At 38.0% G+C, this 18,819-nt stretch overlaps 1 protein-coding gene across 6 annotated transcripts in view; it reads left to right on the forward strand.

The window, feature by feature from the left end:
• The window catches only part of Nab1 (NGFI-A binding protein 1), a 38,530-nt gene extending 22,035 nt beyond the window's left edge, over positions 1-16,495 (forward strand). For 2 of the 6 annotated variants that reach the window (XM_087210728.1, XM_087210727.1), the window contains exons 5-8: positions 7,718-7,828; positions 9,422-9,590; positions 10,933-11,049; positions 14,006-16,495. In XM_087210728.1, coding sequence (XP_087066854.1) covers positions 7,718-7,828; positions 9,422-9,590; positions 10,933-11,049; positions 14,006-14,094 — 486 coding nt within the window. In that variant the 3' untranslated portion in view covers positions 14,095-16,495. The remainder of the gene's footprint in view (positions 1-7,717; positions 7,829-9,421; positions 9,591-10,932; positions 11,050-14,005) is intronic. The other 4 variants (XM_087210725.1, XM_087210729.1, XM_004868966.4 and 1 more) reach the window with 3 other exon arrangements.
• The last annotated feature ends 2,324 nt before the right edge of the window (positions 16,496-18,819 follow it).

Genomic DNA, 18,819 nt, shown 5'->3' on the forward strand with positions numbered 1-18,819 from the left:
CTGGTCTGATTTTAAATTTGCAAGTGGTGAGGTGGGAGTTGAGGAAGAAAAATGTGCATTTCTCAGGGCTCTCAGCAGTGTAGGTAGTTTCAGAAACTGCTGTTTCTTAATTTGGATCGAATACTCTTGAAATATCTAGTGTACAGCGGAGTGGAAATATGAAGTCAGGCCACTCCTTTCTCCCTTTCAACTCTTGGGCAGCGGTTGGGGGTTGGTACTCTCAGCCACCCGTTATTTAGTTACGTTACAACAATTAAGTTGTGCTTGACTCCCCTAGATGTCCATCATTGCATCGTTCTTACTGTACCTGTTTGTACATGATAATCCTTTCTTCATACTAAGGCCAGAGTTCCCTTACAACAACATAAACCCCTTGTTTGCTTCCATCTTCCCAAGTGGCTTTTTACTGTACCTAAAATAAAATCTAAACTTCCCCTGAGGTGTCTAAGAAGACCCTCCCTGATCTGACTGCATCTTGTGTGCTGCTGCGCTTTCCCACACTCGCTGTGTCCCGCTACTGCTACTCGGCCAACCCAACTCACTTGCGCCCCAGCACTCTCTTCATCCCTCTCCCTAGAGCTATTTCCTCAAGGTTGCTGCTGTAGGTGGCAGCTGACTTTGCCCTGACTTCCTGCCTCCCTTTTTTTTGGTACCAGGGATCGAACTCAGGTCCTTGTGCTTCCGCAGCAGGCGGTGATACCACTGAGCTAAATCCTCAGCTAAATATGTATGCTGTTTTTTTTGTTTTGATACCGGGGATCGAATTCAGGACCTTGCACTTGCGAGGCAGGCAGCCGAACCACTGAGCTAAATCCCCAGGCCCCTGCCTCCCTTTCTGAAGGAGCTTCCTTAGCCCCAGATCACACACAGGTTGCTCTCCTGCCTTGTTTTGTTCGCATGCCTGGCACTTCCCACTCCCTGAAACTGTTGTATGTTGTAGTATCAGTCTGCACCATCAGATGAGAATAGGGCTCTTCTCTGGGCCAGGAAGAACAGTCAGCAGCTAGCCTAGAGATGAGATGCATCCACTTCTGCTTTTCACTCTTGGCCCTCAGTTTGATCAGACTTCTCACATTTAAGTTGCACTTTTTCTTTTTGTCACGATGGAACATTGAGATTTGTAGTCCAGAATAGTTTGCACTGCCATCGCTTAATGTTTGGGTGTCTTGTCTTTGTGCCTTTCAGTAGCTCTATCTGAAATTTAAGCAGATTGTTTCTTGAGTCCAGTTACAGTATTTTGAGTCTCTTATAAGAGGCCCGAGTATTGAGTTATAGCATCAGATGTGAGTCTTCTACTCCTATACAAATCATTCAATCATAGTTCTGTAGGATTATTGCTTTAGTAGAGTTCACAAAGCCACTTGGACAGTTCTGGATCCAAAATTAAAATAATCAGTGTTTCCTTTTCTTGTATTCTTAACCTTCTAAATAAGACAAGTGCCTAGTCAGCCCCAGAATTCTTTAATAGTCATATCTCAGCACTCCATTGCTTAGAGTTCATGAATTTGACACTTGATGGATTTCGATGTGAAAATTTTGCCCTAGTACTTAACCATTTGTTTGTTGCTTGACAGTCAAGCTGGAGCTTTTCATTGTGGAGCCTCGCTATCCTTTCCAGCCAAAACAATTTGTTTGGTACAGTACTTAGCATTTTTTAGTACTTCTTGCACCTCCCAAAACCGGTTAACAACTGCCATAGTACCACTGTACTTTTGTAGATACCTAACTCTTGATTTTGCTTCACAGAAATAGAAATGTTACCTTTGAATTTATAATAGTGATTCACTTTTTATTGTTGGTTTTAAATTTTGTTTTACTTTTGCTTAGCTTTTTTAAAAGTACTTACATATTGCAAGTCATCAATATCTCTTTAATGTGTGTGTGTAGTGTAATGTTTTGCAAAATACTGTCTATAAATCCTTGTCTAAATTCTGTTATAGTGTACTCTAAGTGAGATTTTAGATACTAGAGCTATTCTTTTGGTTCTGAAAGCTGCCACTGAGGTCGTCAGTATTGACTGTAAAGGGATTTTATTCCTTTAACACCTTGCCACCGGTTTGAACCACTGATGGTACATATATGACTGTCTCATTAGTGGCTTGTACTACCCGTGCCACCCGATGGACATTCATACATGTACTAATGGTGGTTCCAAGCCTCCTGTCAGTGAGACAGGAATTACAGCACCATCATGAATTGTTAGGGCTTCTCATGAATATCAGTGTTTTGTTTCTGCCCGCCTTCTGTGTGGCTGCTGAAGACAAGGAGACTTTCTGGCATGAGAAGAAATGGGGGTCTCTTAAGGGAAGGGTATCATTTGAGCTAGGTTTTAAAGGAGGTCGGAATTTCAGAAGGCAGGGATTCCAGGTGGGAATGGGGTGGTGTTATAAATGTAGCGTAGAGTGAGCAAAAGCAGAGGTAAGAGAATGCTAAGCATGTTCAGACAGCAATGAGTAGAAGCGTTTGTCTGGATATGTGATTGATACAACAGACTTGATAAATAGAATTTTAGAAATCTTTGCTCATACTTTTACTGTTTTTTCTTTTTTAATTCTTTTATTGGTACATTTTAGGTATACAGTTCATTTACATTTATCATTGGATGCTTGTACCTGTACATGATGCATCTTAGTTCTTATTTTTTTCCCCATTGCCTGTGCGCCCTTCACCCCCTCCACCCTTCCCTATTTACATAGATTTTGTTTCCATTGTTTTTTTCTTTTCTCATAATTTTTCCTTTCCCTTCTTCCCTTTCCCCCATACTTTTACTCTTATTTATTATTTCTTTGTGATTCTTAGCCTATTAGTCTTTACTTAAGGAAAGAAATATAAACTTGTAACTGATTCCTAGTTACTAGGTTCAAGTTAATGAGATGATTTCTTCCTTTCCCTTTTATCTTTCTTTTTCAAAATCTATTACAGCAACCAATGAACATCCATGCCAAGCTCAGTTTATTGTTTTTCCAGTTCACCAAAGAAAAATATAATGTGTAGTAGATAGGCTAGAAATTATATCAAAATAATTTGACATGTAAGGGAAAGAGAAACATTCTCTTTCTTGCCATTATCAGTGCATTAGAGTACACTAATAAAAGTAGTACTTTGTTCAAGCTTAATAAGCTCTTTTCTCATGCTAAATACTGCATTTCCCTGATCTGTACATGAAGAGTTGGGTGGAATGAAGTTTTAAAACACTTGTCTGATTTTCCTCCCTAGAAAGGACTATGCAAATGGTTCTCTCTTAAGGATAGTTAGCTACTATTCATTTGTTTTTGAAAATATTAGTATACACATTGGATAGAAGTACTCAAGATCATCTGTTGTCCTTAGGTAGTGGTCACCCTTCCAGAGTATGTTAGACATAAAAACAGTAAAGATTTTAAACTTCATTTCTTTAATTCCTAGAGTAAATGAGATAGCCACGGAGAACAAAAAGCCTGCTAGCTTGAGTGGGCCTTAGGGAAACTACCCCTTGGAGGGAACTTCTAGGGGAAACACCTTCCCCCGTATGCTAGTTAAAGCTTGGGAACAGTTCTGCCCAGACTAGCGAGCAGTTTATATGAGTCTGCTTTCAGCAAGAGTATTCTTTCTGTTCTTCTTCTTAATCAAGGTCTCCAAATCTTTCAGCTATTTAGCAGTTGTAAAAATAATGACTTTTTATTAACTATTATGTGCCAATCACTTCCAGGCATTTGTAAGTCATCATCACAAACCTTGCTCTACAGTATATAGAAGCTTTATGATTTACATGTTATAGTCAAGGCAGACCAGAAAGGCCCAGTAACTTGCCCAAGTTGCCACGTTGCTGTTCAGTGGCAGAGCCAGGGTTTCCAATCTATGTCTCACTTCTAAACTTCAAACTGGTGCCGCCTTTTTAGGTGCTGATGAGTATTCACAAAGCACCTTAGGTGTGAAGTAAACCTTGCTGGGACTAGAGTGTATAGGACTGTGGGCTTTGAAGCAAGGCTAAGAGTGGCAGTTACTTTCTAATGCAAGGAAGCTAGTCAACACCTGGAAGTTTTGAGTAGAAAATTTGTGAATTATAAAATGTATTTATATATGATATTATTAGTGATATGCTAATTATTTATTATGAGTAAAAACAGTGTTGGGAAGCTAGAATAAATCAAGAAAAGTTAGTCTGATTTATTTATACCTGACTGTGACAGGATATATTTAAGATGGTTGACAGCTAGTTCAAGGACATGAAAAACCAAGAGTCAAAGTCCCTGGCTGTCTTGTCTTCTGAATTTTTAAAAACATTAATGAAAACTAGATTCCATTGACTTGAACCAACTCTATTATAACCTCCAGTGTTATAAGGAACATCTTGGGGGAACAATATGTAAAGCCACCAGTCTCAGGAATGGTAAAGGCAGATGACTGAGTGGACTGCTACTGTTAGTATCTCTTCTGTAAGTTTCCTCATTCACTGAATTGCTGGAAAGGAAGCAGAGAGGGAGATTACAGCTTTCTTATCCTGTGGGGTAAGGGCTGCAAAGCAGGTAGAGACAACTGGGTGAAAGAGATGAAATGTAATAGAGCTCAGAAAACCAGAGAACTAGAGTATAAAAAAAGACTTAGAGGAAACATCTGCTAGTAGTTCCAGTGGGGTGGGAGTAGGGTTTTGAGGAAGGGGGAGGGAAGAGGGTCAGAATATCCACCTACGCTGTTGCTAAGCTTGTTGAAAAGAAAGCTGGTCTAACCTGATATAGACTAGTCCCCTCTGGATCAGAAAAACAGAAGCATTACAATCTGTTGTTCATACAGAAAGTGTGAGTAGAAGAAAGGAAAATGCACATGTGGGCTTGATAACATCTGCTGTAACAAGTCATTTAAAGACAGCTACACAGTGACTTCAGAGGAGCTTGCTGGTGTTTGGCAAAAAAGATGAGAAGGAATGGGATGGAGATCAATGGGGTGAGAGTAATGAGGTCATAAACAGCATCCCACCCTATATCTTTTATTTTCTCAGTGTTCAAACCCAGAGTCTCATCAGCAAGGGAAGAGTGTGATTAATGGCAGCAGCCAAGAATATGACATGGAGATAAATTGCTCATAGCATGGTACAGCTGGTGCTGAGAAAAAGAGCTTCAGAGACATATTACAAAAGTCCTGCATCAAACATAATGTGAAAGAGACCAGTTTCTTGGGAATGTTCTCAGTTTTATTTTCTTTTAAGTCCTATATTTTGGGTAGCCTACACCTACTTTACACTTCATTCAGTGATAGCTACTTGATCTTAGCTTTCCCCATCCACAGTGAGCTACCAAGATTGTGGGAGAAAATCAGGAATGACTAATATACTTAGTTGCAGAAAGATACCTAATTACTTGGTTATCGTTATTACTTATTGCAGAGTCTTATTTCTCCTCATGAATAATAGAGCTGAAACTTTGTCATGCAGAGTTAGAAATTCTCACCATGCAGCTTTTCAGTGTTTCTGTGGCTGAATAATCCTGTCAGTGGTGCCACCATATGTTTGCATGATACGATTTACCATTTGCATTGCTTCCTTTGATCCCCACAAATCTTCTCTAGGCAAATAAAGCATGTGGTATAATCCCCATTTAAAAATTAGGGACACTGGAAATAACGAGGTCAACTTTCTTTCCTAAGACCATATATCTGGCTCCTAACATAAGAAGACTAACTTCTTTTTGCTTCTGTAAACTCCTTCAAAAACAGTATTGAGATACTGAGGCACCTGTGGATTCTGACTGAGCATGTTCCACCCAGAGCTTGCTGATGAGCCAGTGACTCTCCAGTCTGGGTCTCCAGCCCTGATTTTGCACCTAGCTCCAAATCTGGCTACCTACTTATCTGACAGGTACACAGAGTCTCACCAGCCTGTACATTCAATGTGTCCCTGGCCAGATTCATCAATTTTCTGGCACCTCCCTAAACCTGGCTCACAGCTCCTCATAGCAGATGTCATCAGCAGACTCCTGCGTGCCCAGTCTCAGTTCTTCCATTTCTGTTGTGTCTGCCTCTGTCCAGACTGAGCCACATTCTCCTTCCTTACTACAGCCCTTTAACAAGTCTCCTGTGATAAGGTTGGCCTTTCTGAAATGCAGATCTTATCGGACTCTCTTCTAGAACCTTCAGTAGATTCTTTTTGAATTTAAGATATAACCTAAAATTCTTAACATAGATTAAAAGCCACACAGAGTCTGGCCCTGTGTTTCGAATTTCTCCACTCACTTCCTCTTTCTCAGTCCACAGTATTCCCTATTTTATATATATTGTTTTCTAGCATCATGATGTAGCCTGTTCTTTTTGCTCCAGGCCCTTCTATAAGCCTCCTTTCTATAAGGAAACGGTGTTTCCCCAAGTCTTAGCCTGGACTTCCTGCCTTCTAGGGAGGGAGCCTCATCTGCCACCATGGTTTGCTGTGCCCTGGGTGTCTTGTTCGTTTCTCTCTCTGGTCTGTGTTTACCAGAGCACAGAAGGTGTCTCTCTTGTTCGCTTTTCTCTCACCGTAAAAGTAGTGTGTAAACCCGTTAGGTAACATTTTTGTTGAATGCATAAACACGTTTCTAGATTTCTGGTGTGCTTTTCACTAAAACAGCTCCCCACCAATATACTCTTTATTCTCCTTATGGATTTAGTGTTCAGTGTCTAGTTCTTACTCATTGTAAATATCCCTGAAATTTATCCATTTCCTGCTGTGCAATAAGCCACATCACTTGCTGGTTTACACTTGATTAAATCTGGTAGCTTTGGATTCAGATAATCAATATTAAGAACAAACATTTATTGGGTAATTTCTGTTTGCTGAGAACTATGCTAAGTTTTTTTTTTTTTGGTACCGGGGATCAAACTCAGGTCCTTGTGCTTGCAAGCAGGACGACAAAACCACTGAGCTAAGTCCCCGGCCCTATGCTAAGTATTTTTCATGACATATTTTTGCTTTCCTAAAATGATTCTGTAAGTTACCTAGGTGCAAATGTTGTACCCCTTTTACAGAAGAGAAAACATAAAGGTGAAATAACCTGCTCTGCAGAAATCAGTAGAATGTGATTTCAGATTAAGCACAAAATAATAGAGCTAAAGCCAGTTCATATGAAAAACAGACTCTATGAGGAATGCCTGTATTTATTGTTATGAATTTCATAAAATAGTCACTGTATGGTTTTATAGATTGAGCATGGGCTTGGAGGCCAACTGTAAATAGTTGTAAAATGACAGAAATAGTGGAACCCCAGAGTTGTTTCTGAGGGGTTAATGAGGTGATACATATGAAATATCTAGCTGCACCTGGTGACCCATGCCTGTGACTCCCAACACTCTGGGAGGTGGAGGCAGAGGGATGGCAAGTTTGAGCCAAGCCTGAGCAAGTTAGCAACTTAGTGAGACCCTGCCTCAAAAATTTAAAAAGGGGCTGGGGTCATGGCTTATTGTAAAGGCCTGGGGGTTAATTGCCTGTGGTTAGTTGAACCATTAGTTGAAATGCTATATAATCGTTGTCAGTGATGATAAAGTTTGTTTCCAAGTATAAAACATGAGAATGATTATATTTTTCATCTTTTTTCATGCATGTTTTTACTGAAATTACAGTGTAGAACATAAACTATTTGTACCATAAGGGATTGAAATGAAATAGCTCATTTTAAAAACCTACCTGTGATTATTTGCATAGTGGAATTAAGGTGGTTTTCTTTGCTTTATTTTCTGAGTTTTTGAAACATGGATATTTTCTGTTTTACATATTAAGAACTCGTTTTTTGACTCCCAGGATGGGTTTCCAGACTTCCAGGATTCTGTGCAAACACTCTTCCAACAAGCGAGAGCTAAGAGTGAAGAACTTGCAGCTCTTAGTTCACAGGTAACATGAACTGCCAGTTATTACCACCTAAGATCTGGAAGTTAAAACATAAATGACTGCTTCAACTAGTTTCAGTTTTAGGATTTTGAGGACTGTGTTTATTTCTGGTTGTTTTTAAAATGTTATCTGATCCACAGCTGTATCAACGTGGCAGCAGTAACCACTTGGTTTGATTTGGTTCCTGAACAGAATCTGACCCGCACTACTTAGTTATTCCTTATAGTTTGGTGGACAGAGTCTCTGCTGAAGAAAATGGAAAAGAAGCAGTAGTGTCAGGAAAACAGCCTTGTTGACTGGAGCTGTGTATAACACAGCTCCGAGATAAAATAGTACTGGTTCTCAATAAAGTATTAATAGTTAACACTGTAAGTATTCACTTATTTGAATTTGTGTACTGAGAAAATGTTAGATTAATATATATCTTCAAGTGCTTTGCCATTATTTGTGTATGAACACTGAAATGAACATTTAAAAAGTCTTTTCTGCAAACGTTCTTTTGGAAAGCACTGAAAGTTTTATTCCTATTGATTCTCCCTAGTGGCTTGCTTTTATTCAAATTTAGTACTGCCAGGTTTTGTTTTTTCACATTAAGTGTATGACAAATATATTTCCTCCTCAGAAGTGCTTAACTGAAATGTTATCAGTTAAGTAGTAACAAGTTCAATGAAATAAATTTGTGGTTGCTATTGATCTGGTTTATGTACATCTGGAAAAATAGTATGAGCATTTATCCTATAATACATAGGATTAATGAATTAAGACATTTTACCTGTTGGTTTTTAATATTGTGAATCAGGACTTTTTTGTAACCAATTTTATATAGCAGCTTTCATGCACCACTCTTACATAACATGGTAGTGATTCATATCTGCATTTGGACTATTACCTCCTGGCAAAATATCACAGATACATTGCTTTGAATATCACATACGAGTAATTTAGAACACTGCATAGAAAAGGAGCTTATAAAACACAGAGGTAAATATATTTGTCACCTCACTAATTTTGTATTTTAAAACATGTCCTTTATGATTGGTTGAAAAATACTGTGGTTTCATTCTGTGATGAAGATGAAGATCCCCCTTGGCGTTGATGTTTTTCTGCATAATTTGTATTGTTTAATTTTAGTAGGAGATGTGTTTGTCTTGTTCTTCTAGACAACTATTTTACACCTTATTCTCTCTCAAGAGTCTAGTGCCAAATCCTAAAATAAAAATGCCAAGATTTCACCCTGTGTGTTAGAAGCAGTTGATAGCAGATGTTGCTGTTGTTCTTAGGGTCCTTTTTAAAAATACTTCAAAGCACTAGGTACCTGGGAAAACAAAGCTAAGGTTTTGTTGCCTTTGAACTGGGATGGAATATTTTTCACAGGATTGAGAAGAAACCTTTTTTCTTTTGTATAGAATCCAGCATTTTAAGTTTTAACATGATACAGACCTTTATTCATATTTATGGAACCAAGTATACCACATGAAGTGTGAATTAATTTTAATGAATACTAAATATATTTGCTGGAGTCTGAAATTGGCATCTAAACCATTAAAAAATGTAGAATGTTTTAGTTACTGATTTTATTTTTGCTTCACTTACTAGCAGCCTGAAAAGGTGATGGCGAAGCAGATGGAGTTCCTGTGCGCCCAAGCTGGCTACGAGAGACTGCAGCATGCGGAGAGAAGGCTGTCTGCAGGGCTGTACCGGCAGGGCTCCGGCTCGGGGGAGCACAGCCCCAATGGGCTGCCTGCCGAGACCTCCGATGGCCAAGGTAGCTCCCCCACCCTCCGCCCTTTGCCCTCCCACCACCTGGGCCTTTCGGGCCGTGGGGGCGTGGCTGTGCTCGCTCCAGCAGGAATGGAAAGGAGTGCTGATTTGTAACCTTGATGTTTTGTGGAGATTATCAGTTGTCTGTGAAAATTAATTTTAAATTGCCTTCTTACAAAAAGGAAAGAATGCATTCTGCAAATTTTAATTTGAAAGATTTTTACATTTTATTATTCCTGTACACTAGTTGGCATGTGTGCTTGAGTGGTGGTATGGTTGCGAGATGTGAGCAGTACAGGTCATTTCCTTCCTCCCTGTCTCTCTTGAGTGAACCACGGTCTTAATTATTTAGTTGCTCGGGTCTTTACATGAAGAAAACTTCCAGTCACCGTCACTCCCCCGTCCAACCCACTCATCCAAGGCTTTGGTAGCGTCCCTGGGTGTGGCACTGAGCAGTGAGCAGCTTGGGGTGGGCAGTGTCAGCTGTGTGCGTACGGCCTCCAGCTTCACGCAGCTACTCAGGGTTTGAAAAAAGCGGGAATTTTATACCGTTGTTATTACCATTAAGGCTTCCCTCCAAGTAAGAGTACCATCATAACAAGCACTCTCCCACATCCCACAGGAATGCAGTACTGCCTTGTCAGCAGATCAGAGTGCTGGAGGACGAGGAGATTCTGCCTGTTTAAAATATCACAGGGACTTTTTGGCTGTGGTCTTGTTTAACTTCTCCAGTCATCCTTAACAGTTAAGATTTAACAGTTGAGAAACAAAGGCAATTATGATAGATTTGGTGACTGATTGGTGACCTAGGATAATTTAGTGTGGGATAGCAACTTGTTCACTTGATACATGAATTTATGACAGATAATGACTTAGTGTACAAAGCATCTTTACTGTATGTGCACTAATTATGTTTCTTCATAGTTTTTTTTTTTTAATCTGTAATTGGCTTGAAGCTATCTCTGTCTGGCTAATATTTGTTACTGTGTGGTTAATGACATCCCTTGGTAAAATGGTTGTCCTTGTAAGAAAATGCCTGGAAAGGAATTGTGTTATACCCCAAAGTTGAAATGCTTACTACAATTCTGTCTTTTGTTTAGTTCATTTTTAGCCCTTAAAAATGTCCAAGTAGAATTATGTATTTTGGAGGTAGCATAAAATGACTTGCCATTTTCCTCCTAAATTATTATTTTAAAAGTTGTTTTCCCCACTGTTATTTAAATTCTTCAGTGCCTTTTGACTTTCCTCTTTTCCAAAGAAGTGTTCAAGCAATTTTTGAAAACATTTTAAAGAAAAGCACTAGTGTGTTTTTAGTATTACTCATATGTAGTTTTTCTTTTCATCAGGAGAAAGACCTCTGAATCTCCGGATGCCTAATTTACCAAGCAGACAACCTCATCATTTTGTGGTCGATGGGGAGCTGAGTAGACTTTACCCTGGTGAGGCGAAGTCCCACTCATCAGGTGAGAATGTCGTGTATGAGCAGAGTGGAACTTGACTAAATCATTTTTACATTTTTTTCTCCCTATTCCTCCTATCCCTCTCCTCCCGGCCCCCAAATATCATCAGAATAGTGTTACTAGTCAGTTTCTTTCCTCTTGAAAATTAGATTGCCATAACATTAGCTAGTCTTTTTCATAACACAGTATTCCAAAGAGTGATAGGGGAAACTCAGAAGATTGAGATTATTTTCATTAGCTATTACATGAGTGGTGACTTTTAAACTGAACAATAAATGGCTGCTTTGAATTTGGCTGGATCGCCCTTCTCTGGTAATAACCTAATACAAAATTGATAGACTAAATATTTGCTCTTGTACTAAGAAAATCTTGTGTAACAAAGTCTGAATTTTTAATGCAGATGTGTTTTGGGGGTGATATTCATACTTCAGAAGTAAACTTCATAAAAGGATAAGCAGTTTCTACTTGGGTATTTACATATTTTTATTCAAATAAAGTAAGTTAGACAGTATTAGATTAGCACCATTCAAAAGAATCTAGGATTCAGTCTCTGAATTGAATTTAGGAGTGTCACTAATTTTATAGATCAAGAAGCCAAGACCAGATAAAATATCTCTAAATTTGTATTCTAAGTCAGTGGGAAAAGTAGTTTTAAAAGCATTAGAACTAAACCTGACTTTATATCTGATAGAGTGGGCTATGTATTTACCAGGAAAAGAGTTAAGAAAGTCTATCTCTTAGTTTTCTGCTCATGCTCCAATTAGTAGATGCTAAAAAGGCCAAAGTTCTGAATAATACCCTGTGCAATAACTTCCGTCTGCTATTTCTTACTCACTTTTTTTTTTTTGGGTACTGGGAATAGAACTCTGGTCCTTGCGCTTGCGCAGCAGGCGTCGAAACCACTGAGCTAAATCCCCAGCCCCACTTATTCACTTTTAGCTGCTTTAAGACTGCCAAGGTTAAGAAATTGAAATTATTCTAAAATAGTATATTTGTCTCATTGTCCGCAATATGAAAAAGTAATCTTTAAAATTCTTAAAAAATAAAACTAAAGCTTTCTACCAATTTAAATTTCTTTGAACTCTGTCTATAAAAAAAATCCTCCAATTATATTGATCATGTTTCTTACCACCAGGCCACAGTTTGCATCTCTATTATGAACTCTGATCAAAATACATGCTGAATATTTAAATTTTTAAAACAATATTACAGTAAAAGATACATGACCACTAATCCCCCTCGCAATACTCCCCCTCCCTTTGAACACACTGATCCCTTTGTTATTGCTGTTTTCTGAAGCAGTTCTGGAAGTCCTCTTTCATGAGTGTCTTTACAAGGTGTGATCAAAAAATATGGTGAACATACTGCAGTGTGCTATGCAAATGAAAAGGCAGGCTGATAAAACATGGCAGTGTGTCTTCACCTGTCTCATCACTGCATGTGGCGCAGTGTGACTTCTGGCTCTTCCTCAAGTCAAGGTGACCAGGACAGGGAAAGGTTTGGGCATTGATTCAGGACATTAAGGGAGCCATAGCAGCACAGCTAAAGACACGCATGAGAGAAGACTTCTAGAACCACTTCAGAAAGTGGCAAGGATGATGGGATAATTGTGTTTGAAGCAAGCAGAGGATTTTGAAGGGAATGAATGGCAGTATGTCTTTTACTGTAACGAGTTACTTTAAATATTCACCATATTTTTCATCACACCTGGCACAGAGGTTTAGTTTAGATAAGGTTTTATAAAAGTAGAACAAAACAAAGGAATACCTAAAAATGAAGCTATTTTTTAAAAAGTTGAGAAGAGGTAATTCAGATTCCATACAGTGCAAATGTGGGCCTGGATCTCAGCACTGATACTAACTCAGTAACCGTAACTGAATTACTTTGTCCCTCTATTACTTCATCTGTAAAATGTTAATAATTTTTACCTCATAAGTAGTTAGGAAAGTTAGATCAAAGAGTTTTAAATACAATTGTATGGCTGACAAGGACTCAGTAAGTGGTGGCTACTATTTTTGTTACTTTTATCCACAAATTAAAATCCCTTTTTGTATTGAGAGAGTGGATTCATAAATTGAGCTGCCTAATTTCAGATAAACTATTTTGGATAAACTTTTTGGAATCCTTCTGTGTGCGTGTGTGTGTGTATCTCTGTCTGTCTCCTGCTATTTAGTACTTCATGTAATGATTACATTTTTTGTGAGATTGAAATAACTAAACACTTATAATTCTGTAAACAGATTTCTTATGAAAGTCTTTTTTTGGGGGGTACTGGGGCTCGAACTCGGGACCTTGCACTTGTGAGGCAGGCGGCAGAACCACTGAGCTAAATCCCTGGTCCAAAAGTAGTCTTTATTTTTTCCCTTAGTGTATCCTAGCAGAAGGAACTTTTAAAAATAGTTCCATATTTAAACATTGACGATGCTTTCCTGTCTCATTTCTTCTTTGATACTGAATATTTTAAACAGTAACAGTTGTATATAAGTGATCAGTCTTGTCTTACATTATTTTTTTCATTTCGTACCAAGCATTTTTCTCAACTTTTTTTTTTTTGGTACTGGGGATTGAACTCGGGACCTTGCGCTTGCGAGGCAGGCGCCAGAACCACTGAGCTAAATATCTGGCCCTTTGTACCAAGTATTTTTAAAAAACAGTATGTTTTACATGCTCATTGTTTTACGTTCATCTCATGATTTCACTCTCATATGTAGTTGCCTCATAGATGAAGACACTAAGGCTTAGAAAGGGTGTGACACACAGAGACATATATAGCTAGTAATTGGCATTGAAATTTAAATCCAAGTTTTTAACCACAACTCTAAATAAATTTTTGTGTGGAACTGCAGAATTATTGAATAGTTGATACTATTTGCTGTGCAATTTTGTTTTAAGACTGTTTTATTTTTGTAGTTCATTGATCTAAAATATCAGCATATGTTGTATTTTCATTTTTATGCAGAGAGCCTTGGGATTTTAAAAGACTACCCTCACTCAGCTTTCACCTTGGAAAAGAAAGTCATCAAAACAGAGCCTGAAGATTCAAGATAGCTGGGATTCATGCACTGTTCTCTGGAAATGGCATCACATTTAAGGATAATGCTCCATCATAGAATTAAGCCTTAATAACCAATGTTGCCTCATTCAGCTCAAACAGATTTCATAGCCAAAGCATAAGGACTTATTCAGTAGTCTGTGGAAACCTGAAGACAAAACAGCAGCCACAAAAGAGAAAATCAAGAGTGCTGCAATCTGTAACAAACACTGACCCATTCACATTCCTGTGTAAGTCGCTTTATGTGGAAAGGCTTACAAATTAATATTGTAAGCATTCATTATTTAAGAATGTACAATGTATTCGTGTAATTTATAGAATTAAAATCTAGATGTCAGGCCTGTTTGGTCTAATAGATGTGGATACAGTTTATTTTACTTGAAATTTTGTTGTCTATTTTAAGTGTATTTAGCGTAAATACTATTTTACATCAGAGTTTAGAATCTTTGCAGTTGAAAAAGAAAGTTTAAATGACATAGTTATTGGCAAGGTTGCAATGACTAGAAAAATAGAAAACAAATACTCAATTTAAGCTAAGGAAAATATTATGTATTTAATATTTGATAAAACTGATTTTGTTTAATAGGAAATGTGTAGCATTTATTCAGTAATGTCATTTTCACTGGTTTAATCAGTGCGCATTTACACAGTAAATGCTGAAGGAAAGTTAAAAATGATTAGGGTAGAAAATTCATCTTACCTAACTGACCCAGATTGGCTTGTATAATAGCTACTTAGAGTGCAACAAACAGAGGAAGCTACTACGTGGACAGAGAACTTGAAACAAATGGACTAACGTGTGAAAGCCTCAGTATTTCAGAGTGTGCTAAATAGGTTAAGACATAGTAGGTTAGCTTTAAATGTGACAGAGATGGTGACTTAACAGAGCTATGAGAGGCTCTGTGTTTTACATCCAGAAATGCTTCTCCCTGTGAAGGGGCCACAGAGACATAGGGCTCTCCCAGGGCCATCTTCCACCAGGATGTCCCTGCATCCAATCTGCAGACACAGTTCTATGGAAGTGTAGTTAACAGCTATAACTCAGTATTTATTTTGCCATTTCATTTTTTTACACCTTCCAGGTTTTTTAATGCAGTTTTTTTTTGTAAAATTTATTCAACTTGACAGTATGTTTTAAATTTCCCCTGGTCAATTAATGGACTGTGTGCATATATATATTTTCTATATTTATGGGGTATATTTAAATGTTAATAATGTACTGACATAATTATGAGAATTTCACATTTGAATCTATAGTGGTACCAAAAAAAAAAACACCACAAATCCAAGATCTGCCAATATACATCTTTTTCCTGCTGGTTTAAGAAAGATATTTGACAGTTTACCTATTTCCTACAGGTTTACCTAACCCCATCATTGCCAAGAACTGTGTATTGACATAAGTATGTGTCTGCTTTTAGTTCTACTTCAGATCGTAACTGTGTAACAAATAGTGAGTCATAATCTGTTACACTAAAATCCATCAGCCAAATGTTAAATGTCTGCACTGTGGTCGCTGACCACTGTCACATATATAGTTGCTTTTTTCATTTTGATATGTAGGAGAGCTTTACAGTAGAAACACCAGTAAACAACTTTTATACTATTAAAAGGCTTTTCTCCCTTCCAGAATGTTTTAATTGTACCATAGTGTTTTGCCCACTGAAGAAGCTTCCTGTGGGCCCTGCAACTTTGTTGCTAGCTTGAGGTTGATTATTGTGGTTGTATAGTTCACTGTGTGTAAAGTGTAGTATGAGTATGATTTAAATAGAATGTTCAGTTTTTAATATTAGCCATAGCACTGGTTAGTATCTCAGTAGTTTCATGAAACGTTTCCTGTATTCTAATCTATTTTGAGAAATTCTGTGGTCTTTTTTTTTATTGTGTCTTATAGTTCAAGTTTGTAGATTTTAATAAGCAACAGTTTTTAAAGATGCAATAAACTTCCAACTAATATTTATCCATCTTTCGTGGACCCGTAAACTGCATCTTTAAATCATAAATAAGTTTCCTTAAGTATCATACTTTTCTGATCTTTCACGCTTAGTGACGAGGAAGCACAAGAAAAATTTCAGTAGAATACAGTTTTTATTTTATAAACACTAATGTATTAAACTTGCTATACATTAAAGCAAATAATATATATTTTTATTTGAAATGTATATATGAATTGGATGTTATAACTAGTTGATGTTTTTCATTGTGTAAGAGGTATTTTCACTAAACAAGGTCAACTGGTTACCTCAGTATTACAGCCAATATAGTCCAAGGGACCATTTCCCCGAGTCTGTTGTACTTTATTGTGTGAAGTCTGCAATTTGTGACTCTTACAGCTGTTGATGAGGTGGGATGAGTGCACTTGCTTTCTGTGGCAATAAAGATTTTCTTCGCCTCACATCTTTATGTTGGCAGCACTTTCTGCACAGGACTTTCCACAGCGGGCGATACTAGCCTACTCTGCCGTCCGTACTTGATTATTTGGGCTAGGCTTGCGTGTGGACACAGGAGCTTATGTCTTAACTGGTGACTAATGTGACTGTTAGCGCTCCCTTCATCTCTGAAGTTACTTGGCAAGTGGTACTCGGTTGGCTGTTTGGTCTGCTAGAGAGAGAAGTTAGTTTATGTTGTTCTAACTTACAAGAAGTTATAAAGACATTTTAATCTCCACTATTTTTAACCAACTAAATAAATAGAAGGAACATTAGGATTTAACATTTAGCATATGTTACATATTTGTAAATATGTAACTGTGCTTCGGCCTCAGTGTTAGAGGCCAGGATAGGAGTGAAGACCACAGAAATACAAGCTATGACCCTTCCCTTTGTGAACACAGGACCAAGTGGATGGGGGCTAATACTGCCCATGTAAAATACAATCATTGCACTCATAAAATTAGGACAAGTAAGGACTCAAATCTGAGGGCATTCGGTATCGTGTAGTCATGGTATGGGCACTTCATGGGTAAAGGAAGCACATTTAGTGAGCGAGATGCAGGAGAGATTGGCCAGGACTGGAGCATCAACACTAAGCCCTGAGGTCGGTAGCAGGCCAGAGAGGTGGTGTGTGTCACTTTGAGCCTGCCTTTTTTGTTTTTCTTCTTAAAAAGTGCTTTTCCCCTTGTCCTTACTTAGTAAAACAACTTAGATAAAAGATGTAGAATTGGGTGATTAGGAGGCCCCTAGTACCTGCTGTGCATTTACAGTTATAGTTGACAATGTTGAAGGCTTATGATCTAGGTATGTGCACAGGAAGTTCCCAAACATGTCCCCTTACTTGGCTACTCAGATGCTTAAGTATTATTGAGGCAGCACCCGTTTGGTTGCACCTTCACTTAATGTTTCCTGGAGTCATCAAAAGAAAATCAGTAAAGGTATTAAGCTGATGAAACCAGGAGGGCTGTCACGTTTAGGAAATGAATCCAAGAGTAAATAGCTGAAGTTAGAATTAAACAAATATTTTGTGTTTGCAGCAGCTTGAACTGTATATCCAAATATGATAGTTCATGCTTAACTGAAAACCTCCTATGGCCCAGCCATGCATGGGTGGTATTTCAGGGAATCGGAGCTAACTTATTATCTGTGAATGTCCTCATAAATGAAATTCACAAATGGGCCTCCAAAATTAATAAAAGAATGATCCAATGCCCTGATGTTTTTATTGGAAATACCAATTAATTTCAGAAACCTTGATGTTAACTATTTAGCAGCCCTTTAAAGATAACTTTTATCTTCATAGAAATGAAAAAAAAAGCTAAATGCAGGGGCTAGGATTTTTCTGAGTATGCAATAATTAAATCTTCAAAATTGCTAGGCGTAGTGACGCACACCTGTAATCTCAACACTCAAGAGGCTGAGGCAGGAGGAGTGCTGCAAGTTCGAGGCAAGCCTGAGCTACATAGTGAGTTCAAGTCCAGTCTGAACTACATAGGGAGACCTTGTCTCAAGAAAACAAAACACTGGAGCCAGGGACTTAGCTCATTGGTTCTGCCGCCTGCCTGGCAAGCACAAGGACCTGAGTTTGATCCCTGGTACCAAAAAAAAGAGAGAAAAAAAACAACTTTAAAACTTACCTTTGGTTTCTGTCTCTACTGACCTATGAAAATGGAAAAAATGAAGGTGTTTTTGGTTTTTTGAGCAGAAATTTTAAATTCATAATCAACTCATTAAACTTCGAATCTCAAAAAGAAAAATCAGATCTATTTTACTGTGTATAAAGCTTTAACAGTCATTTTTAGAAGAAGTATGAATAATGGTTGGTCCATTGCCAGATTGGTTCATTCGGCTCCTTTGGTCTTCCACATTCTCCCACCTGCTAGGGTCTCCTAGGTCTCAGGTGTGGAGACAATGCTGGGTTGGGTTCCGGATCTCCTGGCCATGTCACATTTTCTGGTCATAATTTCCAAGACTGTTATTCTGACATCAAAGTGATTTTATTCTGAAGTATCACCCTAGTAATGTTAAAGGCCTAATTCCTACCAATTCATTTTCAACTAAAGGAAATTTTCACGACGTTTTTGTAACAATTGGGTAAGACCTTCAAACAAGAAACATCAGAAATGAATCACAAAACACTACTCTTAGTTTTTGGTTCAACATACCTGTGAGATGTTTAGTTATGAAATCATTTTACATTCTCTTTTAAATTTTAAAATATTTAGTTGGCAAATTGTGTATATTCCAGGGTACAAGGTGATTTGATGTAGATATGCATTGTATACTGGT

The sequence above is a fragment of the Heterocephalus glaber genome, unplaced genomic scaffold (assembly GCF_053883595.1).
Source record: "Heterocephalus glaber isolate CG9 unplaced genomic scaffold, H.glaber_assembly_v1.0 deba00001190, whole genome shotgun sequence".
NCBI lineage: Eukaryota > Metazoa > Chordata > Mammalia > Rodentia > Bathyergidae > Heterocephalus > Heterocephalus glaber.